Source organism: Ciona robusta, chromosome 8, assembly GCF_009617815.1.
Source record: "Ciona robusta chromosome 8, ASM961781v2".
NCBI lineage: Eukaryota > Metazoa > Chordata > Ascidiacea > Phlebobranchia > Cionidae > Ciona > Ciona robusta.
The window spans coordinates 3911387-3937244 of record NC_143242.1 but is presented as its reverse complement, the minus strand read 5'-3'; the positions used below and the strand labels follow the sequence as shown (position 1 = coordinate 3937244).

The 25858-nt window shown below is 36.7% G+C and overlaps 2 protein-coding genes and 1 long non-coding RNA gene across 3 annotated transcripts; 2 read left to right on the top strand and 1 right to left on the bottom strand.

Annotated features, from left to right (window-relative positions):
* The first annotated feature begins 1735 nt into the window (after window positions 1–1735).
* LOC149732437 (uncharacterized) lies at window positions 1736–23210 on the top strand. Its single transcript, XR_016385579.1, has 3 exons — window positions 1736–1856; window positions 11079–11152; window positions 17207–23210. It is a non-coding gene; the product is annotated as an uncharacterized LOC149732437 (long non-coding RNA).
* Window positions 4634–8255, top strand: LOC149732439 (uncharacterized). The gene is made up of 2 exons (XM_089883395.1): window positions 4634–6205; window positions 6316–8255. The coding sequence occupies exons 1-2, from the start codon at window positions 5845–5847 to the stop codon at window positions 7719–7721; spliced, it is 1767 nt and encodes a 588-aa protein (XP_089739521.1). The 5' UTR covers window positions 4634–5844; the 3' UTR covers window positions 7722–8255.
* Window positions 12668–15476, bottom strand: LOC149732438 (uncharacterized). The gene is made up of 2 exons (XM_089883394.1): window positions 14939–15476; window positions 12668–14572 (listed from the first exon to the last, which is right to left on the bottom strand). Exons 1-2 carry the CDS (start codon window positions 15300–15302, stop codon window positions 13110–13112), a joined length of 1827 nt encoding a protein of 608 aa, XP_089739520.1. The 5' UTR covers window positions 15303–15476; the 3' UTR covers window positions 12668–13109.
* Window positions 23211–25858: the final 2648 nt, after the last annotated feature.

Here is a 25858-nt window from a genome sequence, read left to right as displayed (position 1 = left end):
TGATTAATTATGCAAAAAAGACACCAAACATCTGACGTTGTTTTTGCTTCGTTTTATGACGTCACAATGCAGAGGGCAGTCGATGAAACTTTCCCACGTGAGTAAGCTACGTTAGTGGTGCTCTATTACCGGAGCAGGTGTGACTTGTATAGTGTGAAACAGCTATGTAACCAAGCTATTCTCGCGGCATTAGTATCTCAAACAAGCAACGTTTGTTTGTCGTCGCTGCTTTGTTCACCAAGTGAGTTTATTCACGTAAAGATAACATTCTTTGAGAGCGACCGGCAGTGCTTGTACCTCATTGTACATCGTCTTCATTAACGTCCACTTAACCATAGAATGAGCGGACGAGGGAAACTCGTACAAACTATCGTGGATAAGTAGTTTAATGGATTCTTAACGATCTTAAAACATCGGAGATTAACCGCTGAGAATCGACTACAAAGAAAACTTGTACAAACACCAAACCTTAACAAAGAAATAACTAAATGTTCAAAACAGAAAATAAAAATTTAATCAAAAAAACAAAAAATCCGAATTTTAATCGTTAAGTTTTTTAAACTAAATTTTTTTTAAAAAAACGCTATTTTTGAATAAAATAAATAAACAGTCGACTGGTGATAAATTAATTTAGTAACATTGGCACTTTAATTTTCCTGGTACACGCCCACCCTTTTTACGCGACTTACTATATGTGCCCACACCCTATAGTTTCAAGATCATAAAGCATTTAATAATAAATATTTGTAATTGTAAACCTACTGTTTAAAACCGTGGTTCCAAAAAGAGAAATCCCGAACTTCAATATCGTCAAAAATGATTAATGGTTCTTGTCGTTTTAAAACAAGTTAAAAATAATCCCGGCAAATATTTTCCCGCTAAAAACTTGCGGAATTCGTTCAATTTCCGAAACAATTATCTTGTCCTACCATTTTGACGTGTTTAACGACTTCGTCACGCGCCATTGGTTTCAGCCGATGCGAGAAAGAAGCTATTATGACGTAACGGAAACATTTGTGACAAAACAAACACAGGTTGACGCCTGACGCGAACGGACGGAATTCGTCACGTGATTGATAGGTTCGCAGATTTTGTTAACAATTTGCGAGCTCTTACGTAGTCGTGGCGTCATGAATGACGTAAACTAGGCAGCTTCGTTTTTTATCAAACAAAAATATTTTTTATTTAACATGAAAATTCGAACTTGAGTGACATATGCCTAAATTTGTTTTAATTTAAGTGACAACATTCTTTAAATTTTGTATTCGTTAACTTAACTTACCAATGAATTATGTAGATAATTGTTTTCGCATCAACACTTCCGACTAAACAAGGGATATTTATACAGCAGGTGGAACACGCTTCAGTGGTCACAGGTGCTCAGTTTGTTTAGAGTCTACAATAACACTTCACTGACACCGGTTAACTGGGATGTATCAGGTCGTTACTGGTTCGGTTATTCGAGAGCTCTCGTAAACACTGCACTCACTAATAGCTTCAATTAAATGGATTTCACTCGAAGTGAAACGATCTTCGGCAGATCATTTATTTGCGCCAGGTGCAAAGGGGGTTGTAAAACTTTAATGGCGACTGGGTTTATCTAATTATACGATCTCGGTGGGTTTTATGATGTTTAAATAATCATGAAAAGCCCCAACGTTTACTGGCCATAAAGATCTTATTATATCAGACCATTTGCTTTAATAGATGTCGTATAAAACGTATATATTTTCAAATAAAACGTCTATATTTTCAAATTCAATGTCAATGTGAATTCCTTTTTTAGGAGCTGACATTTTTTAATCTTCCCTTGAAGTGGCTGTAGAACCAACCATCGTAACTTTACATCGCTTCAGGTAAACGATATATTAATATTAATGTACTGGGGTCCAAATATCAGGTTTAATATACACTGTTGTGAAAAACACAACATAAAATTGTGGTAAACATAATAACGTGCGCATAGATAGGGTGCAATTTGGTTTGCGAGGAATTTATTTGATGTTTTGTGTTAAAGCGTGAATTTTATATAGCATAAAATTTTGAATATTAAAATTTACTGTTAAATGTAATTTTTAGGACCTATAAGGTTGTACAGGGTTTGTTGTCTGGCTGAATGTTTATATGTATGTTATCGGTCATACCTCGTAAATCGTAAACGTTTCATGTACATTCGATTTTTAAGATCGTGTTATTTTAATTAAAGCGATAAATAACAGCATACAATCATTAAAACATTATATGTATGACCAGACGTATATCGCAAATGGCGTGCCTGCTATTTTATCTAATACCAATTGACTATTGAAAGATAGGATTTAGTGTGATATATATAAAATAGCATTTTGTATTAACTATTATTTCTAAAGGGGTGGGGCTAAGATACGGCACACCATGCTAACTATCGGATGTAGGCGGTGTCGTATGACCACAAACTCGTTGTTTTATCGATGTTTCCCTTTTTACGTTGGTTCAAATCCATCTTCGTTACCTATGTCAGCGACGTTACAGATTTAACTTTGTATTTGACTTTACTTTGATAGCTGTTGGCGCCAACTTCCAGGTTAAATTGAGCGAGTTACTTGAACAAAACACAAACAAAGCCCTCGCATCGTTCAGGGTCAAATTATATTAAACAAATTTTGCCTTTGATGGTTTTGACTTGGCCGTTACATAAAACGGAATGTCTTGTGCAGTTTTATCCGGTACTGAGTTTGACAATATGCCTGAAAATGGTTCTTTATATGGCTTAAAAAAATATGTATAAACAGTCAACGCCGTTGTACATCGCCATCGCCGGGTCGAATTCTTTATTTCTTTGTTTACTACCAAATGGGTCGAGCAAATAAAATGAAAAGGTGTCCAATCTTTCCCACCCTACCGTTCCATGCTTTTTAGCTGTTTTAGCCGACGTTAAGCTAAATACGAATACTGTGGTAACTAATTAAACGACTTGTAAGTAGACTAAACACACGGAAACAAAATACAACACACAGGTTCAAACAGATTACCTTGCGTACTTAATTTAACCTTATGTAACCCCACACTGCGTCTGATTTTACCGCCGTTTCTTTGTTTATTATCTTACTACGACCCCCGCTTTAGTGTGAAGGACGCACTAAACTTATAACTTCAATATTTGCGTCACAAGTCCGACGTAATTAGGATCAATAAGATAACCGACATCAAGGAAACAACCATAATTTGTGGAGAGGATTATCACGAGTTTGTAACCTGCAAACCTTTCTAACAAGATTGCTTGTCTACAAAGCAAACCTCACACTGCGTTACTACTTTGTTATTACATCTATATACTTTGTTACAAATAATCCTATTAATACCTAAACCCAATAACATTCTTGGTTACTTTGATGATATTTACACCATAATAAGTAAATACCCAGATCCAATAACATACAATTCTCTCTATACAAATTTTTTTCTATAACATGTATTACTGTACACATAATATCCAATATTTCCTAATCACATTTTTAAGTAATTTACAACGCCATTTTAGACTTGTAGGAATACGGTTTTATAATTCCTTAATATATAGTAGGGCTGGGGCAGATTGGACACCTCTTCACTCTATTTTCTTGCTCCATTTGGTAGTAAACAAAAAAAATTCAAATATGTTTATCACAACTCTCATAGACTGTTGTTAATTGATGAAAATAAGTTTAGGATATTTGGATATTGTGGGCTAAAGTTGTCCCGTCTTTCTCACCCTATACTATACACCAACGGCCCACCCTTAAACCAAGGTGTCAAAACGGTAGTAAGGTGTCGTATATAAACTCCATACGTACACCTAAAAGGGTTACAAGTCCCACTTGGTGAGTTCAAATGTCGGTCAATATTTTTAAATCACACAACAGATAATTTATCTGTGCTGTTGCAGCTCAGTATTAAGAATTGTGTCATGCAAGTTGTAAGAATGACAAACCAACCTTTCATAATGTTTACTTCATCACACCGATGATAAACTTGTTGACAACCGAAACAAGATGAGACGAGACCGACATTACTTGATGTTAATTATTATCTTTCATCTTTGATCAACTTTGACGGTCAAGATTAGCTCGTTAAGTCTCTCCTTGGTTTGAACCGTAATTTTTGATAGCGTTTTGATTACATAAGCACACGACTAAGTGATAATGTTGACACTTTGAATTAAAATATAAAACAATAAAGCGCGCTCTATATACAAGTTTAAATATATCAAATAATTATATGCATGTCAGCAGTATAAAATCCCAACTTTAGTATAAGCATAAAAAGTATGAATATACATTAAGTGTTTTATGTATAAAAATACACGCATTTTATAACTGGTCAGTGCGAGCATGAGGGTTTTTTTACGTGTGTATGTATAAAAATTTGTAACCTGACTTTGAGTATAGGAGTATGTTCTTACTTTGTTTATGTTAATTAAAATTATAATTTATCAAAGATGTTAGTTCGACTTTAATCGTAGCTTAGTTTGACTGATGTCGCGAGTGATTAAGCGATAAGGAGGCGAGAAATATCATCGATGTTTGTTCCCGATATTTGGCGGCGTTTGAAAGAAGCGAGTTCGAGTCGCGAGTCTCGATCTTTTCATCTTTATCTCGGTTGAAAAGATTTGTCGTGAATAAATTGGGAAGTTGTGTCGATTGGAACATCAGTTGCAAGAATGAGTTGAACAGTTCAAATGTCCAATTGAAATGTTACTTGCAGTAAAACTTGTGTGGACAAGTTATAACTTAATACGAGCTGTATATAAAGTCGTTAGGATTCTACGAACCAGTTGACAAATATAAGGGCAGATGAAGTTATGGTATGTATTGCGACAGACAGGCGCTGTGTGTTCAGTTTTGGTAGCAATTTACAGTTATGTAGAAGTACTACCCGTAACATTACACAAAATACCTGAAAAGCTGAAAAACTGCAGTATTTATAATATGTTTTTTCGCCCAAAACTAAATGAATTTTAAATACGAAAGTGCATATGAGAAACTTGTAGACCAAGAAAGCATATCAGTTATTAAAGAGAGAGAGAGAGAGTCTTATTCACTTACCAGGCCAGATACGTTGTTGTTTTGACTGTATAACCGACATTTTTCTTCAATGAGTAACGCAGGATATTATGGTGTCAAGTTGTGTATAGTTGTTACGAAATGGGATGCACAGACGAGTGAAAGTATTTGGAAGGATATTTAGTGAAATAACAACAGCACGCAGTCCTGTAGTCAAGTGGAAAAAACAACTTTGTTTTTTACCAAGTTCGTCGTAGCTTGCTATAGTAGAACTAGAGCAAGACAGCAATGGAAACTGAGAAAGGTTGTAACTTATTTCTGAATTATTTAGAATGGGATTTCAGGATGAAATGCAGCGTAAAATGAAACGTGTAGATCTACATTAAGGTATTATGTGTTTAAACAGTGAATAAGGTTATAGAATATTTTGTACAAAAAACAGTTATTGAGTAGTGAGTAGTTTGCGAGGATTATAGATACAGAATTTGTAAGCACATATTACAGTTTGATACTAGGTACAAGCTTGTTACTAATAATATACCTCTTTCATGACGTAGTCAGCATGACGTCATAAGGAAATACTAATCCGGCAATTGTTTGAATGGCGATATTGGATAAATTGATTTTCAAAGCAAACTTACTTTGTTTAGATCTGTTTGCTTATAATTGATAAACAATTGATCTGTTGCTGATCAACGGAATTATAAACGAGATCTAGGATTCGAAGAAAAAAGCGGTTGCTGGGAGAATTGAAGAAGTGGATTTGAATAAATTGTCGCGTTTTGCAAAGTGCTCGTTCATATTTCAGCAAATCCGTTGTGTGATGATGACAGTGCAGTGTTGTGTGCAATATAATACAAGCGAGGATAAGAGTGATCATAAACGTTTCATGATGAATCGTATTGAATCTCACGGAGCATCACGAGATAATGTCATCGGTTTAATCTACCCTCAACAACAAGCAGACGCCATTTTGCAAAACTGGAAATCATCGGCGACGGGCCCGACTCGAAACAAACATCGTGACGGGGAATCAAGGTCGCCGGTCCCGGGCAAACCTTATCAACGACCCAATGCCACTAAGTCACCAAATGAGATGTCAGCCATAGAATCCATGAAAAATGCAGTTCAACAAATGCAGGAAAAAGTTCAAGCTTCAGCGGCAAAAACAACTCAACATTTAGGTAAGAAAATGAAAAGAATAAATTAGTAATTATTGGTCTCTTAACTTTTAACAATTCAAGCCGTACAAGTACATTGTACAAAATATTTAATCGTGCCATTTTTCTCCTAGCTTTGAACGATACCTACGTAGACGTGACGTCATTGTCGTCACCAGCCACCCTTGTACGAGAGTCGTTTCGCCAAAACTGGTTGCCGAAATCACCAACGGTGGACGAACGGTCTTCGTCGCCTGTGTCGTCAGAGGGAAACCCCCCTGCGCACTGTGCGTCATCAAGCGGCGAAGATGAGTCGAGAGAAAAGGATGAAGAATTGAGAAAGATCGGAGAAGAAATGGAAGAATATTCGAACGAATCAAAGAAGAATGTAAAACCTCCGTATTCATACATCGCTCTTATAACAATGTCGATACTTCAGTCTCCCGATAAGAAACTTACTCTGAGTGGGATTTGCGATTTCATCATGAACCGCTTCCCTTATTACAAAGAGAAGTTCCCAGCTTGGCAGAACTCGATACGTCATAACCTTTCACTGAACGACTGCTTCGTGAAAATTCCACGCGAGCCTGGTAACCCTGGAAAGGGAAATTACTGGACCATGGATCCTGAGGCGGAAGATATGTTCGACAATGGTTCCTTTCTACGACGAAGGAAACGATTTAAACGACAACAGAGAGATCCGTTCCGGGATAATGTCCTTGCAGCTTCAATGAATGCAGCTAGTCCTTACGGTCGTCCATACGGTCTTGCAGCAACACAACAAGCAGCTATCATGGCAGCATCAATGAATCCATATGCTTACATGAACCCACTGCCTGCACATATACCGTTGCTACCTCCGCATGAAATCAACAACAGACAAGCTGCTTTGATGGCTTTTGGATCATCAAGGTTACCTCAGATGACGACGAATCATCTTTTTCCATCTTCCCCACCCTTCCCATGCAATCCAACACTGAGCACGGATGCGAGAATCCAAGCCGCGAACTTCGCTAACGCTGTTGCTCTTCACTCCGCTAGAGAATCTGTTAGAGGGCAGCAACAAGCCAAAAAACTTCCCCGTAATTCTCCTTTCTCCATCGAATCCTTGATCGGAAAGTCCTCCGACTCTGCTCCCACAACATCCGAACACCACGGCTCCGGATGTTCTTCTCCTTCCTCCCAAACCTCCGGAAGAGAGAACCCGGTTTCTCCCGTTTCAAAACTCAACTCCGGATTCGGTCCCTGTATCACTTCGACTCCGAAGTACTCCGGATCAAATCGGGAGTCTTTTTTCAGAGAAACAGGAAGACGAGAAGAGCAAGTCCGATCTTCCTCAACAGAATCCAACCAGTCGAACCCCCTTACCCCTCCTCACCCATATCCCTCAGTGTTACCATGCTATAACAGGGGTCCATTCTACGCCCAACCACCCAACAGTTTCTTCCCCACAGTTCCAACATTAGACACTCTCGCACAATTCGCTTCATTAGCACAACATCCCGGATACAACAAACCGCCATATCCATTCCGATTGTAAACTATTTTTATAGGATGTAAAATTCCACGTTTTCATTTCTTTGTTAAAATTCAAGCTATCAGTTCAGGGTGAAATTTTGTGCAGTTCAAATTTGCAATTTCACTTTAAGCTGAAACGTTACCATAAAAACTATATTTGTCATGCATGCAAATATCTCCACTGTGCAATTGCTTCGTTGAGTTTCATTAAAAGAAAATTAAAAATTTCATATTGTGTTCAAGTTATGTTAGTTTTATACAGCTCATGCTCACTGTCGAGGTATAACATTGGAGTATTTTTATACACCAGCCACACATTATGTGGTGTATTTATATTTGTCCGGCGCCGTGGCGTAGTGGTTAGCGCGCCTGCCTGTAACCATTAGGTAACCTGTAACCATTAGGTAATGGTTTCAAGGCTCGTCGCTGCTACCATTGTGGGCGTATGTGTCCTTGGGCAAGACACTTAACCACAATTGCTCAACCCAGTGGTCACTAATGGGTTGTCCGAGTTATCAGCCATACATAAAAAAATAAAAAAAATCCAAAAAAATAATCACCCACAAAGTAACATACATGGTAACTCGTAAGCTGGCACGAGGCGTTAAACCCGTGTGATAACGACTGTCGTTTTCCGGCCACACGAGGATAAAGTAAGTTACATTCATTTACCACATGCTCACTGCTGTTCAGTTAGCATGGGTGTCTTCTTACAAACCGGACATATATGGTGTATTGGTACAGCTCATGCTCACTGTCGCGCTAAAATATGGGTGTCTTCTTACACACCAGATAAATATGATGCATTGCATCATAAATATGGTGTTTTTAAACTCATAACCTATATATAGATACTGTTGGTTACACGTTGAGAGTTGCACTATATACCAATGCAAGCCAGAGTACGCAGTGTAAAGTACAAACCATGGTGTATACATTGCGTAAAGTTCAAGCCTGCATAGCTTAACGTGTTCTCTAAAAAAAAGTCGCATAGCTTATATTAATCACTCCACATGTCACTTGGGAACATTTTTCATTTGTATAGTTGAACAATAACTTGCTTTGATTCTTCCAACACATTTTTAAGAGATAACTATTTCTTTTATGTCGGTATAGCGATTAAGTTATTCAGAAATTTGATGTGAGAATTACTATTACAACATTAGGTACAATACCCGTTTAGTTTAAACAGGGTTTTCGATAACGGTTCCACCCTTAACGGCCTTCTGAATGAAGTCAGTGTTATAGCGGAACAAGGTAAAAGACTGATAAAATCGTCTAGAAAAATATTGACACAAAATTGAATGGCTGATCCCGATATGCTTGTATTGTGTTCGGTCCAGTTTTAATAATGAGGGCCAAAGTTTTGCAAATGGCAGAGCAAATAAGAACTCCCACATCGCAAAAGACGCTATTATCAAAAGAACCATTTGTCTTGGTGTAAATTCTGCGGCAAATACTGTCAAACGGGTGTACTGTGCAAAGTTTAATGTAAATCAATCATGCATTGAGTGATAGGGTGATTTTGCAGAATGATATCTTCGAATCATCGTCTAAATGCTAAAAACGACTAACGCCCACAACGCAAACTTTAATTTTAAATTCTATGTGTATTAAGATGTGCTGAGCAAAGAAAAGTTATACCTTGAACCAAGGTATTTACAGTCTAGCCAAAAACTCTTCGAGCATAACTTCAAACGCAGCGCTGAAACAACAAAGAAATGCGAGATGCATTCACTTTATGAAATTTCTTAACCCCTGAACTTTTTGAATGGAAATACGATATCTATGTTGAAAGTCAATCAATCATCAAGACAACAAAGATAAATTTTATTAACACCTCGAAAAAAAAAACGAATTTAAAATCACTTTGGGTAAATATATTGTTAAAATTTTTCCTTTGCCAAATAGGACTTCTTGTACATTTTTTTACCTTGCAAAAAAGGCAAAGAATTTTACAGAATTATTTAACCGTATCGCCGACTCTAAAACTCAAAGAACGTTGTTAATTGATTATGTTAAATGACTACAACTTCGATTGTGGTAGCAAAACGACCTTATTATCACACAAAAACGTAGTATACAGATGGGAACGGGGTCTAGCGACAAAACGGGTCGTTAAAAACACATTTATCATATAAAAAAAATACACAACTAAAAGACGTGTGCACTGTTTTACTGTTTTATTGCTTTAAACGTTCGTGGTCAAATTTTTGCGTCAAAATCATTATAACGAAGTTGCTCGAATCTCGAATTCGACCTTCAAGAACGCGATATTTTACCACCGATTTTAATGGAGTTGGTTGATCGTTTTTCAAGAGTTTAAGACACACAAGCTGTTTGCCCAGACTTGAGAGCTCGCATAAGTAAACAAGGAAATTGGTAATACTGCTTGCCCAGGTGGTAAGCCAATTCTACAGCTGTCTGAAACGTTTTAATGTTAAATGAACCAACACTAACTTAAAGTGAGCAGTCCTATTATGCGTAGATAATAGCAGATAATGTATGTGACCCGCGTCCCGCCGTTTATGGTGATTTTTTATTCAAATAGTAGTTTGATTAATTTGATGTCCTATTTTTGGGTATTTTCCTGAATTCCTTTTGACCACACTGTATATACACCGATTGTGTATTTACTGCACCCTATTCACATGCGACCGCTGTAGGCTTCTGTACCGTGTTAAAAGTGGACAAATTTTATAAACTTAATTGTTTCGTGGTCTTTTACCACTAAATGTGGGTGAGGTACTGCAGCGTGACACCCTCATGGAACCTAAGATTTTGTTCAGAGTTGGCTCATTATCTTAGAGTAATAGATACATGTACAATGTAGCAAAAGGTATACCGAAATGCTTACAGCTTGTAGACGAAAACAAACAAATGCCCACCACGGGTATAATCTTATAGACGCGGTCGACAGGTTAAGCTGTAAAATAGCATTGTTGACTTTGATAACAAACAAAACGCGAGTTTTACTTTGATATCCCTTGATCAGTGCTGAGTAGTGTCTTCATTGCCAACATTGGGGCAAATACAAACACTCCAACATTTTAAGTGCCTGTTGTATAATGCGATCTTCCACCCTTGTTTACATTGCTTACAATACAACGGGAGCTTTATACACTGGTTTACTTCCGTAGCTTTGATCGTCACGAGTTATAAACCACCGATAGCAAACATTGCATAAAATTTTATTTGTCTACCCGAGTACGATAACCATGAATTTATAATTGAAATAACAGTCGTTAAATCACAGTATGAAATAAATTTACATACAGCTTTTTGGTTTAATAACGATTTTTTTTTGTTTTATCACTGTATTATTTTTATCCAGTAACTTAAAATGTGTCATATTATATAACATATGCTCTTTCTACAGAACCACGGCGTGGCCAGAACATGTATCTGTTCATTTTCCAGCTCGACCATAGGAATCCACGGGCGTAATTAAAGGTAAATTATTAAAAAACCTTACAATCCAACAGTATATTCCAAAATACAAAACAAAAATTTTTTTAAAAATTGCTCATATTGTTATTTGAAAAAACAATATTCCTTTCCCTCTCCGTAAAGTTCACCCAATAATAACGTCATCGTTACGTCATCATCACGTCATCCCGCGTCATGAGAGTTGTACAGACAATCCATTTTTTATTAATAAAAACAATTATTCGTCACAATTAGCGCAACAATAGATAATGAGTTTCCAATTTCTCGCTATGATTACGTCATATTCCTACGTCACGTGGTATTTTAGTTCGTCACGCTCTAATGGCCGCGTAGTTTCAACGTCCCATTCTAAACTGTACAGCTTCATATATATTCCTATCGTAATAGTCGCAAATATATAGCTGACGCTTATAAATTCTTCACTATTTCATATGTTAAGTCAAATAGAATAAAATATGCGGCTAATATTTGGCTTCAACTTCAATTTGTTTGAGCATTCCTGCCTTTTATTTGACTCCTGAATTTTGTAAAACTTCAAAACGAGCCAGCATTGGTTCAAAGCGAAGTTTACAATAGCTGGTTATTAACTTCAAAGCCTCAGTTTAAATAAACCCTTGTCACAAAAGAATTCTCATTAATCTGATGAATAGGTCGCAAAGTCGCACTGAAAAGCCTTCATTCAATAACTATAGGATTTTATAACAGGAAGTTATATCCACAAACATTATGCTATAACGCCCCTAATATAAAGTTTAGCCATGAATCCTATTAAATACGTTGTTTTCGACAAAATTTAGTTTTATTCTCTTTCATAATTGAATGCCTATGTTTTAAAATGGCTTAAACGACTTATACGCGTCCAGGTGTATAAGGTTACGCTCGTAACAAATACTCGTGTTTGGTTTACAGGGCTTAGAAATATCTCGCTTCACGTACTGTGTTCTATACTTTCACCGTAAACGTAGCCATTTTGTTTCTTGGTTTTGTCACTACAATGCTTACTTTGTAAATTGAGTTACAATCACACGAAATTGTTAAAAAATGTGTTTTTTTTCAATGGGTTTTAAGCTACACAACTACTTCAAAAAAACCATTACGTTATAATTTCTTGCATAGTACACTTTCTTATTCAATTTTCTTATCCCATTTAATAGTAAACAAAAACAACTTAAAGAAACTGTTAAACCGTATCCCCACGACTCCCATATAGACCGTTGTTAATTGTTTAAAACATGATCAGGATTTTTTGATGCTTTATGCTAAAGGTGTTCCGACGCCCCCACCCTACATAACTCTTGTTTATTTATTTACGTCTTTGTAGTATTTAAGTTCTTTACGCCGTGTTTTGTACAGAGTTAAGTGCTCATTTAGAATAAATGTCATATAGTAACTCACAATGATAGAGTGTATAATATCGTAGATATGTGTTTTTCTGTGGCGGGCCAAAAACAGTCGTTTACACCACCAAGCCTATATTGGGTAATCGTATTTGCATTTTACTAATTAACCATTGAATGATCCTTGCCAAATAACTGTACTTTGTAACTAAATTCATTTTTTAGTTTAGAATTTTAATTTGTCGGAACAAAAACACAAAAGTCAAAAAAAACGAAAACAACGTAAAATTGTGTCATGCTTAAAATAGATACAACCACGGTCTGAGATTGTGTATGGACAGTGTGGTATAGTAATTGCGGAATGCGTACTGCATATAATACATAATCTCAGTATAAATGGCAGTGTATTATGTTTGGAATATAATTTTCAATATGGTGGTGTTGCATTGTACGCTAATGGGTCCAATTAGAGTCGCATTTAAACACGCTGAAGTATATACGGTTTAATAACTAAAGGAGTGAAGTGTAGTAAGCAACATAAAGCTTATGATTGCTTAGAAATGTACCAGGTTTCACAGCTGCCACTTCTGTGGAGGTTTTGGCGTAAAATTGCATTTTTTTGTTTAAGTTCTGCCAAAACAAGGCCAGCCGTTTAATGACGGAAGAAAACCTGCGGCTGATAGTGCGTTTAACTGTTGCGCCGATTGCGCGATAGAGGGGTTTGGTGGATACGATTGGTTCTGTTGGAACATACGAGAATTTAGCGCCATGTTGTATGGAAACATTGGGTTAAATTGGCTACCCAACGCGGGAAAAGAAGGCTGTGAAGCCGGCAGGGGAGGGGATAATGAGTCCGATGGTGAAACTGAACTTCTTCGGGAAGCAGCCGCTGCAGATTCGCGGACTTCGGATTCGCGTCTTCCTGTTTCTTGGAAAAAATGCTCCCGATCTGATCCGGAGTACTTCGGAGTCGAAGTGATACAGGGACCGAATCCGGGGTTGAGTTTTGAAACGGGAGAAACCGGGTTCTCTCTTCCGGAGGTTTGGGAGGAAGGAGAAGAACATCCGGAGCCGTGGTGTTCGGATGTTGTGGGAGCAGAATCGGAGGACTTTCCGATCAAGGATTCGATGGAGAAAGGAGAATTACGGGGAAGTTTCTTGGCTTGTTGCTGCCCTCTAACAGATTCCCTAGCGGAGTGAAGAGCAACAGCGTTAGCGAAGTTCGCGGCTTGGATTCTCGCATCCGTGCTCAGTGTTGGATTGCATGGGAAGGGTGGGGAAGATGGAAAAAGATGATTCGTCGTCATCTGAGGTAACCTTGATGATCCAAAAGCCATTAAAGCAGCTTGTCTGTTGTTGATTTCATGCGGAGGTAGCAACGGTATATGTGCAGGCAGTGGGTTCATGTAAGCATATGGATTCATTGATGCTGCCATGATAGCTGCTTGTTGTGTTGCTGCAAGACCGTATGGACGACCGTAAGGACTAGCTGCAGCTGCAAGGACATTATCCCGGAACGGATCTCTCTGTTGTCGTTTGAATCGTTTTCTTCTTCGTAGAAAGGAACCATTGTCGAACATATCTTCCGCCTCAGGATCCATGGTCCAGTAATTTCCCTTTCCAGGGTTACCAGGCTCGCGTGGAATTTTCACGAAGCAGTCGTTCAGTGAAAGGTTATGACGTATCGAGTTCTGCCAAGCTGGGAACTTCTCTTTGTAATAAGGGAAGCGGTTCATGATGAAATCGCAAATCCCACTCAGAGTAAGTTTCTTATCGGGAGACTGAAGTATCGACATTGTTATAAGAGCGATGTATGAATACGGAGGTTTTACATTTTTCTTTGATTCGTTCGAATATTCTTCCATTTCTTCTCCGATCTTCCTTAATTCTTCATCTTTCTCTCTCGTCTCGTCCTCGCCGCTTAATGACGCACAGCGGGCAGGGGGGTTTCCCTCTGACGACACAGGCGACGAAGATCGTTCGTCCACAATCGGTGATTTCGGCAACCAGTTTTGGCGAAACGACTCTCGTACAAGGGTGGCTGGTGACGATAATGATGTCACGTCTACGTAGGTATCGTTCAAAGCTGGAATAAAAAAAAACGAATAAATATTTTTTCTTTACCAATAGACTTTTACCACTTATAGTTTTGTAACGGTTTTAAATCTGTTACTTTTTTTAATTTTGAGTTGCGCATGCGTAGAGCGTTGGCTAGTTTAAAGCAGTATTAATTTATAGCTATAGCCTCTGTTCATCAAAAAGTTCAATAAATTTGTCAACTTTGGTTAAAAAAGTCTCATGAAGGGCCTCGCTGTCAGATTTCACCAATATATATTCATTTTTCACGATGCTATACGTTTGTACTTTAGGATCTTACTTGCGCTCTTTCGAAAATATCAGCATAACAAAACATATAAGAAATGCTAACATATAAAAACAACTGTTTTCTTACCTGAATGTTGAGTTGTTTTTGCCGCTGAAGCTTGAACTTTTTCCTGCATCTGTTGAACTGCGTTTCTCATGCATTCTATGGCTGACATCTCATTTGGTGATGACTTTGTGACATCGGGTCTTTGGTAAGGTTTGCCTGGGACCGGCGACCTTGATTCCCCGTCACGATGTTTGTTTCGAGTCGGACCTGCCGCCGATGATTTCCAGTTTTGCAAAATGGCGTCTGCTTGTTGTTGAGGGTAGGCCGAACCGATGATATTATCTCGTGATGCTCCGTGAGATTCAATACGATTCATCATGAAACGTTTATGATTACTCTTATCCTCGCTTGTATTATATTGCACACAACACTGCACTGTCATCATCACACAACGGATTCGATGCTGAAATATGAACGAGCACTTTGCAAAACGCGACAATTTATTCAAATCCACTTCTTCAATTCTCCCAGCAACCGCTTTTTTCTTCGAATCCTAGATCTCGTTTATAATTCCGTTGATCAGCAACAGATTTTTCAAAAGATTATATTACAATGTTTTCTAAGCAAAAGAAGAAGGCTAATTAATTTATCATTTACAAGAAAAACGTCCAACTTAATCGATTAAATGGTTGCGTTCAAAAATATGGGTGTTTTCGCTGTTTTTAAAAACTGAGTTTTATAAAAAACATTTCGCTTTTTTGAGAAGTGTCCCAAAATGTTGAAAACAACGGAAAAAAATTATTAAATTTGAATTTGGCAAAATGCTGGTTCCGCTGGTAAAAATGGCGTCTATTTTCTAACAACACACTGTGGTAAAGGTTTTCAAATAATCCGACCAATCGTTAAAATAATGACTCAAAAATACCCGTGACGTAACACAAACAGTATTGAAATAAATGTCAAGCTAACGAGTTTATTGAACGTCTGTAGTTCCAATATTAGGACTGTAGTCGTTTCCCGTTAAATGTTATCTAAATACGCGTTTTCTCCTATTCTTAATTGAGAGAATCGGTAAAGCGATTAAATTTGAATGAGCTGCACCTTTATTCTTAGTATATATTTAAATATAACTGCTATATTTGTAAACAGGCAATATGTACGTTATTGTAATGCTTAAAGCTACCCAACCCAGAATTGATTTACGTACGCCCTTATTTTTTAGTAAACAATTTTACCGTACGAGAAATTTAGCGAAACTGAAAACACAGTCAGACTGTCGCAATGTTCAACAAAACTACCTCTACCTTTATTTATATTTGTCAACTGATTCGTAAAATTCTAACGACTTTATATACAGCTCGTATTAAGTTATAACTTGTCCACACAAGTTTTACTGCAAGTAACGTTTGAATTGGACCAACTGTTCAACTCATTCTTGCAACTGATGTTCCAATCCACACAACTTCCCAATTTATTTACGACAAATCAATTCAACCGAGATAAAGATGAAAAGATCGAGACTCGCGACTCGAACTCGCCTCTTTCAAACGCCACAAACGCCGCCAAATATCGGGAACAAACATCGATAATATTTCTCGCCTCCTTATCGCTTAATCGCACGCGACATCAATCAAACTAAGCTACGATTAAAGTCGAACTAACATCTTTAATGAAATTAAACTTTACTTAACATAAACAAAGTAAAAAAGTAAACAAAATATTAACCTAATAAACCAACATTAAAACAAAATATCTCTTATTTTGTTCTGCTGCTTAAAAGTTGTCTTACTTTCTACACGATGTTTGTTGATCTAAAATAGCTATCTGGTAAACAGATTGTAATACCCATACGGTATAAATCAATCGTATAAGCCGCCTAGCTGACTCCAACTGTACGAATACGATTCCAGCCATCGCGACCGGAATGCGAGAGAAGGTTTAGAAAAACTGCGCGGAATATACAGGGCAGTTACGGAACCAAAGGTTAACTGTCTGGTCGTTCGCAAATATGCCCAGTAATCAAAAACGAATTGAAGCACATAAAAGTTCATATTTTCCAATCGTGCTTTAAACAATCAACAACGATATTTTGAACTCGTGGAATAGGTTATATACATTTTTAAATGTTTTTTTCTTCTTAGCAAAATGGCCAAAAGAGAATGAAAACATGGACAATCATATCAGATCTTACCATATACATGATTTGCCCAAAGTACTCAAACTTAGCATACATATAAATCGTTCTGATTTTAGCTTAGAAATAGTAATATTTTAAATATTAGTTGTAACGTCAGTGTTACATAAACGATAAATGTGTTTGTGTATTTAAAACGATATCCTAATTTCCAGTTCAAACCAAGGAGAGACTGAACGAGCTAATCTTGACCGTCAAAGTTGATCAAAGATGAAAGATAATAATTAACATCAAGTAATGTCGGTCTCGTCTCATCTTGTTTCAGTTGTCAACAAGTTTATCATCGGTGTGATGAAGTAAACATTATGAAAGGTTGGTTTGTCATTCTTACAACTTGCATGACACAATTCTTAATACTGAGCTGCAACGTCACAGATAAATTATCTGTTGTGTGATTTTAAAACTATTAACCAACATTTGAACTCGCAAAGTGGGACTTGTAACACTTTTAGGTGTACGTATGGAGTCTATACAACACCTGCCTACCGTTTGACACCTTTGTTTAAGGTTGGGGCGTTGGTAGTAATACTAGGGAATTATAAAACCGTATTTTAACAAGCATAAAATGGCGTTGTAAATTAGTTAAAAATACGATTATAGGAAATATTGGATATTATGTGTACAGTAATACATGTTACAGAAATGTTTTGTATAGAGAGAATTGTATGTTATTGGATCTGGGTATTTACTTATTATGGTGTAAATATCATCAAAGTAACCAAGAATGTTATTGGGTTTAGGTATTAATAGGATTATTTGTAACAAAGTATATAGATGTAATAACAAAGTAGTAACGCAGTGTGAGGTTTGCTTTGTAGACAAGCAATCTTGTTAGAAAGGTTTGCAGGTTACAAACTCGTGATAATCCTCTTCACAAATTATGGTTGTTTCCTTGATGTCGGTTATCTTATTGATCCTAATTACGTCGGACTTGTGACGCAAATATTGAAGTTATAAGTTTAGTGCGTCCTTCACACTAAAGCGGGGGTCGTAGTAAGATAATAAACAAAGAAATGTCGGTAAAATCAGACGCAGCGCCGGGTTACGTAAAGTTAAGTTATGTATGCACGGTAATCTGTTTGAACCTGTGTGTTGTATTTTGTATCCGTGTGCACGGATTTGTTGTTTTATCAAACTTACATCTAAGAACCATAAGATCGTTTTGTTTATTTGCCGCCTGTCAATCAAACTGTAGCGGCGCTCGCGGGGCTGCGATTTTCAAAACACGGGTAGCGACTTCAAAACCGCTATATTTGTGTCAGAAACTTTGTGTGTTGTGTCTAATTTATCCTGACTTAATAATCCAAACCTAAACAGCAATTGTATTTGATAGTCAACGTACCGTTTCGTATGTTTTGCGACCCTTTTAATCTGCGTCACGGTCAATTCGCGCCGTTTTCTCAACTTTTTAAAGTTACGTACAAAACTACGCCCATCCCACGCTACTGATCGGCGCACGTGACTTAGGATTGATATAAAGCGGTCTCAATTCCCGAACCATTGCAGGAGCGTATCAAAATAATATCAAGACATCGCACGATATTTTGTCTTTGTTTTGCCCCAATTTTTTTAATATTATGCTTTTCATATTGCGGAAATAAACGCCTTATTTCGCCGCTGGATAAAACACAACATACGCAGCAGTATATTTGTATTGTGTGTCTGGCTGACGCCAACTTAAAATTGATGCTATCAATTGAAAAACAGTCACCTTACGTTTATTATGGCACATTTTACTTCATATTTTAATTCAATCCACACATAACAATAACCCATAAACTCTGCACCACTATATAATATAAACCACATAAATTGGATTCCTGTAAACTATTCTATACCCTCTATTGCTACGTGTAGTTTTCCAAGAGATTTCTAATACGAAAAACAGTGTTATAAAAAGCCCATAAGATCTTCAGTAACGCCAGGATAAAGCTTAACAAACGGGGAGAGTATTTGGCGTTCCACTATTTTATATTCATTTCCTTTTTGATCTTGCCACGGAATAAAGTTGACTTTATTAAATTTAGACTGCTAGGCAATCTCTATTGAGTTCTGTCACTATAGGAAAATATATTACATACGGTTTACGATAGGGTATGTAAAATTAAACCTATAGTTGGCTGTAAAGGTTTATTACTGGTGCTGGATGTAAAATGTCGTTTTCAATGTTCAACTATTGTCCTTTCGTTTATTGTTGGCAAAATCCAGTCGCCATTAAAGTTTTACAACCCCTTTGCACCTGGCGCAAATAAATGATCCGCCGAAGATCGTTTCACTTCGAGTGAAATCTATTTAATTGAAGCTATTAGTGAGTGCACTGTTTACGAGAGCTCTTGAATAACCGAACCAGTAACGACCTGATACATCCCAGTTAACCGGTGTCAGTGAAGTGTTATTGTAGACTCTAAACAAACTGAGCACCTGTGACCACTGAAGCGTGTTCCACCTGCTGTATAAATATCCCTTGTTTAGTCGGAAGTGTTGATGCGAAAACAATTATCTTTATAATCCTGGAGCCCGAACCCAGTCATGCGTGAAATGTTGGTTTAATTTAATCCAATCACGTTCTGGGAGGTTAAGATTTGAATTGAAGTGGAAAATGAAAAATAAACAATTTTTGTTTCAAAACTGACAGAGTTCTCAGATTTTCTTACTTAGAGAGCATAATCATGACAGTAGGGTGGGGTACGATGGGACATTTTTACTCCTTCCATTTGGTAGTAATCAAAGAATAATTATGGAAGCATAGCCCCGCGAAACAAACAGTATACCAACTTATACCTCACAAAACTATTTGTCACATCTTAGTTAAATTTTTCTGGGTATGATTATGAAAACTTGTTTCGCCTTTTGTATTTTTTATTAAAGTTTTATTTTTTGTTTTGTACATTTAGTTATTTCTTTGTTGAGGTTTGGTGTTTGTACAAGTTTTCTTTGTAGTCGATTCCCAGTGGTTAATCTCCGGTGTTTTAAGATCGTTAAGAATCCATTAAACTACTTATCCACGATAGTTTGTACGAGTTTCCCTCGTCCGCTCATTCTATGGTTAAGTGGACGTTAATGAAGACGATGTACAATGAGGTACAAGCACTGCCGGTCGCTCTCAAAGAATGTTATCTTTACGTGAATAAACTCACTTGGTGAACAAAGCAGCGACGACAAACAAACGTTGCTTGTTTGAGATACTAATGCCGCGAGAATAGCTTGGTTACATAGCTGTTTCACACTATACAAGTCACACCTGCTCCGGTAATAGAGCACCACTAACGTAGCTTACTCACGTGGGAAAGTTTCATCAACTGCCCTCTGCATTGTGACGTCATAAAACGAAGCAAAAACAACGTCATCGCGCGCTTAAATACGAGAACACTAACATAGTAACGTCAAAACTCTTTTTAAAATATCAACAATCCGTTCAGTACTTACTCTTACAACAGCATTACCTTTAGCGCATACATACGCACAAAATTACTATGCCTGTATATTAGTAGGCCATGTTCAAACATAAGCGCGAGATACGAAATTCCCCAAGCGTTTGACAGCGCCGATTACGTAACTGTCACGGGTTATATATAGCTTACAAATGCAACGTATTAAATATAAACTAGAACCCAATACCGTGAATATTATTTTTTAACTTAATTTTATACGGACTGTTTTTAATGCAATTCGTTAGTGCAATTAAGCGGCTAGGACATGATTTAAGTTATAGTAGGGGAAGATGGGACACATTTTCATTTATTTTCTCGTCCCCTTTGTTAATAAACCAAAAATATTCAATGGATTATAAAACCGTATTATAACGACCATAAAATAGTTTTATTTGTTTAAAACACCATTAGAGTCTTTGGATATTATGTAATCAAAGTGACCCGTCTTACCCCACGAAACTATATCTTAGAACGCAACGTATTATATATATACTAAAGACTAATACCGTAAATATTACTCCTATCTTAATTTATACACATGACTGTTTTAAGGCAGTTCGTTAGTTCAATTAAGCGTCTAAGACATGGTTTACGTTATTTATTTTCCCAGTAACAACATTAATGGAAACACAATAAGAAAATCTGGAATAATTCCCATGTTTAATAATTCATTACGTCATCATAGAGTTTCCGTTCTTATTGTGACGTATGCGTTTTCATATGACGTCAGAATGACTTTACTGTACCCGCGAGAACAGGCGTTGTTTCAAGATAGTGTGGGAATGATGACGTAACGATGACGTATCATTTAGACGGGATAATTTTAATTTTGGTTACAATATGTGTTATTTGGTCGCTATTGTCTAATGTTTATTGGCTATCGCATTACAGAAAGAATTCACACATTCCATAACATTCCTACATAACTATCACGTTCTTTCAAAATGCTAAATATGTACTTAAGGAATCGTGTAATATAAGGTTGGTAGGTGACACTTTTCCGCGTGGGAACTGGAATAGACCGGATCAATCCAGTTTCATCGTCACAAAGTCAACTACACTTTTCCAGTCTTTACAGGCTTAGACAGAGTGCGCGTGCAGCGTCGAAATTGCCGCTTTTCACGCCTCACTTGTCCACAACAAAGCGAAAATATTCTCAACTAAGCGTTAGATAACCAACATCAGTCGTAGCTGTTGCTTGGGATCATCATTTGGTCAGATAACCTTACAAACATACAGACCTCACACGTTGACCTGAGATGAAATATAAGCTTTACACGCACCTAACTTAACAAATATATTGCTGTTGCATAATATAGAAACTGTATGTGGAAACTATATAAAGTATGTATTGGTCGAACATTTGCAAAAATTTCCCATGTCAAAATACATAACCAATAGAAAACAAACTGTAGTAGAACTAGGTTTTTATTCGTAACAGAATTTTTGGTGATTTTAAAACTAAAATGTAATTTAACTTATATAGAACATCAAGTAGTTATCTTAATTTCTTAACACTTCCTTTTATTTCTTCCTTCTGTGATAAAATTCTCCATCCCTGACGTAATGTGGGTTTAGGAAATTCCGTTCGCCAGTGGTTGTATAATTTAGCCTTTTGTATACTCTTGCTAAATGCCAACTGCTAGGGAGAATTTCGTGACTTTAATTTGTATTAACAGTTTAAAAATTAGGTTCCTGTTTTTAGATTGAGCCATCGGTATATTGTGTCCTTGTACTCCTCATGCCCCCTGTCAAACTAATTAAAAGCGTGTAACGGAATTGATGATCCTACGGTCTCGCGTGTTTGAATAGCATTTAGTGACTACTGTGTTGGAGAATTCGCTGTCCCTTATACTCAAGGTTATTTTATAAACGGATGTATATTGTTAAATCAGTTCAATCAAGTCCAATATTAAAACGTGTAAAGTATTGGAACGTATAACGATGCGTTGTTGTCTATTGGATGTCGATTTACGAGAAGATAAACAAAGCTCCCGACATTGTTCTCTGTGCGAATGGAGCCACATTTGATGGCCATCGTAAATCGGAGCTTCGGATTTACTTGCTCACTGTTGTAGGTAAATGTTTCTTCTTCTAACGAGGCAGCAATGAATAAAAATTAGGTTCGCTTTCATCTAACCGACTTGTGCGTTGCCACGATTCCTTGAAACATTTGTTGGAAATGTAAAACACGATGCTTCCCGATGATTAAACATTGAAATGATTGACACGATATGTTATTACTTGAAACACGACAACAGATAACTTATTAGTTGATTCTGGTTACCAGGTGACCGATGATATGGCGAAGCTATGATATTCACATAAATATTACAAGTCTTTGAGTAACTTGAAATATCTGTTAATAATTACCCACACTTCATGTAAGATTCGGCTTCCTTGTAAAACTGGCACAGACAATGAAAAATCCAAGTTTTTATTGCGGCAAACAAATTTCTAAAGATTCGCTACAAAATATTTACTTTTCTTGTACAAGTTGTTACATAAATTGGATAATATATACGTTGTAAAATAAAACTACTCAAACAAAAGCAGTAAGGACTACATAGCTGGATGGTTAAACTGGAGTTTACTTTATCGTTTATATAGTAGGGTGGGGGAAGATGGGACACGTTTCCGTTCTATTTTCTCGTCTCATTTAGTAGTAAACAAAGAACATAGACTGTTGTTAATTCTTTTAAATACGGTCAGGATATTTGGATATTGTATGCTAAAGGTGTCCTATCTCCCTCCACGCTACTGTATTCTTTATAATTTATATTAATTATTTTAATATAAATTAATCTGTTGAGGTTTTTAATCAGAATCTCGCTTCCGATGTTTCTGTTGTTGGCGTCGCGTTCGCCAAGATAAATTGTTACGTGTGAATGAGTTAACAATGGAGTCGCTTATATCGCGTTACATTGTATTGACAGAGAGGCTGACGACGAACACTTTGTTAGACAAAGTGGATTCACACAATTTGATCCAACCTTCTTTGTCTTCATCTTCTTTGTTAAATCACCATCCGGACTCGGATGTGGTTCCATCATCTTAGACCACACTCGTATACAACGCTTTCAATCTTAATTAAATTTCGCCTTAGTTTTAATTTAAAATAAATAAATAATCGGAAGTCTGCTAGTAAATACAATATACGTAAAAAGTCTTTAAATTTTGTATATTTATATATATATATAGAAAAGGTTTAGGTTTATAAGTCTTTTTAATTGGTTTAATTGTTTAGATCTGTATGATGTTTAATTGTAAGATTTATATATTGAAAGTTAAAACATTCGCCTCCCGTATATACGCATATAAACAATGTAATATCCCCAGACACTTACAAATTTCCGCCTTCTAATTAACTAAAAGGTGTGAACTACACGGCCATTTTCATTTTCCATCGAAATCTTATGTTTACACAACTTGGTTTTAAATCTTCCCACTATCACGTGACGTCATCTCAAATTACGTCACCCCTGACCCCTTCCGGCGACACCAAGTCTTACTTTATTATTTCTATGCCGCAATGCGTGTCCGTTTACCCACATCCGACCTCAGTTCTACCAACCCCTCCCCCTTTGTTAAACTGTGGTCACATCCCACACGAAGCGACACGCGCCATTTTAAAACTAGTTTCCTCCGCTTTAATTAGTCTATGTTACAATAATTGCCTTTTTATGACATTTCGCGGCAAATTAAACGTTTATTTTTTTATACAAGATATTATAATACGTATTTGTGTAATAGTAGTTACCCGTATATATTTAGCAAAACGGATATTATTGACTAATTGTTTAAGTTTGTCACACTAATAATTTATTTATTTTAATCCTTTTAAAGTTTCTAACGTCTTTATCAGTCCGTGTCACGATTATTTTCTTTATATAAAATTTGTTCCTAACAAAAGATTTACTTTTATTAATAATTATTACCGTAATATGTACATTGGTAAGCAAATATTATTTATTAATTGTTAAACGTGTACAAACTCTTTACGACCACGTAGTTACTTTAAATTTATAATAACTGTTTAATTATATCTGTCTCTGCATTTCTGAGAACAAAAACAATTAAAAATATCTTTTGTTAAATTTATGTAAAACATATAAAAGATTGGTCGTAAAAAGTGTTTCGTACGTTAGAATTTTGTTGTTTGAGGAAAAGGGAAAATGTTTAAAAATGTTCCCACGCCCGAGTGTGAAACTCGGCCCCAATATTTCCGTTTTCTTATTAACCTTGTAATTACCACTGCTTGTCTCTTATTTATCGAGCAACATTCTTGTAACGGACATCGTGTGAAAACATCATGTCTGCGGTAAATCTGGCATCGGATTCCCGTAGACTTCCGCCTATTCACCCGATGTATTAAAACATAGATTGGCGTCGATGGAAGTTGATGCTCATGTTGCAACTAAACCACGCGATTCGTGCCAATGCTTTGGAACAATATGACGCCACAAGGACTACTGTGACGTCGCACTTGTTTCCGTTATTAAAACAAGTCTCTTTTTCTCGCGCTGATTATTTGTCGACGTCCAGTTCGATTTCCAGGTTGGCGCCAAAGCGTCGTGAAAATAATTCCATTGTAAATCAAACTCAACCATTATCATGTTAGGGTATTTCCTCCTTCATGCACATGCGTAGTGGCCTGTTATCTCTTTCCAGATTTCCCCTCCCAAAAACTTTCGTTTTAAATATTTCTTCGTGTCTGATCACGTTTGACCCGGTTATTCCCCGGTGACGTAAAACCGTGTGAATTGTCTTCAACCATTCAAGTCGACGTGACAATGCTGTATGTTACGTCACACAAAACATCGTCTCCGAGGTATACAAGCTTCAACGTTTACATCATGACGTCATAGCGCCGATAAATATTGATTCAATGTCGTGATATTTTGTATCTTCATATTGAAAAGTACAAGTTGACACAATTCATGTTCGTAGTGCATCAAGTTCTTATTCAACGTTCCCACTGGTCTTGTTATTAATTCTAAATCACTTAAATTTATTTCGTAAATTATAAAGCTTCGGTTTTGAAACACGTCTTTAAAAGTTATAAAAACTTTTAGTCAGTACAAACTATTGGAACGTCAATGTTTTGGTTTTGGATATTGGGGTTAAAAGCTTCACATTCCGTCGTTGTAAAAGACACTTTTTCGTTCCATTAGAGTTTCATTGTAATCTTGAGTGGTTCCCCAGCTGTGTGTAGAGTTGGCGGTCAATTAGTCAGCCCAATATTGACCTGTCTAATGTTGCTGGACATTGTGTAACATTAGTAGCGAGCAGCTGTAGCGAGATCTTGTTAAAATACCAAGATTTGCACGGATATTACAAAATTCCCTATCTTTTTCGTATTATCTCAAACCTATT

Bases quoted from the DNA above. Each gene is read 5' to 3' on its own strand.
- LOC149732438 (XM_089883394.1), bottom strand. From the start codon at position 15,302: ATGATGACAGTGCAGTGTTGTGTGCAATATAATACAAGCGAGGATAAG. The intron at 14,573-14,938 runs GTAAGAAAACAG...TTTTTATTCCAG, and splicing joins AAAAACAACTCAACATTCAG to CTTTGAACGATACCTACGTA.
- LOC149732439 (XM_089883395.1), top strand. From the start codon at position 5,845: ATGATGACAGTGCAGTGTTGTGTGCAATATAATACAAGCGAGGATAAG. The intron at 6,206-6,315 runs GTAAGAAAATGA...TTTTTCTCCTAG, and splicing joins AAAAACAACTCAACATTTAG to CTTTGAACGATACCTACGTA.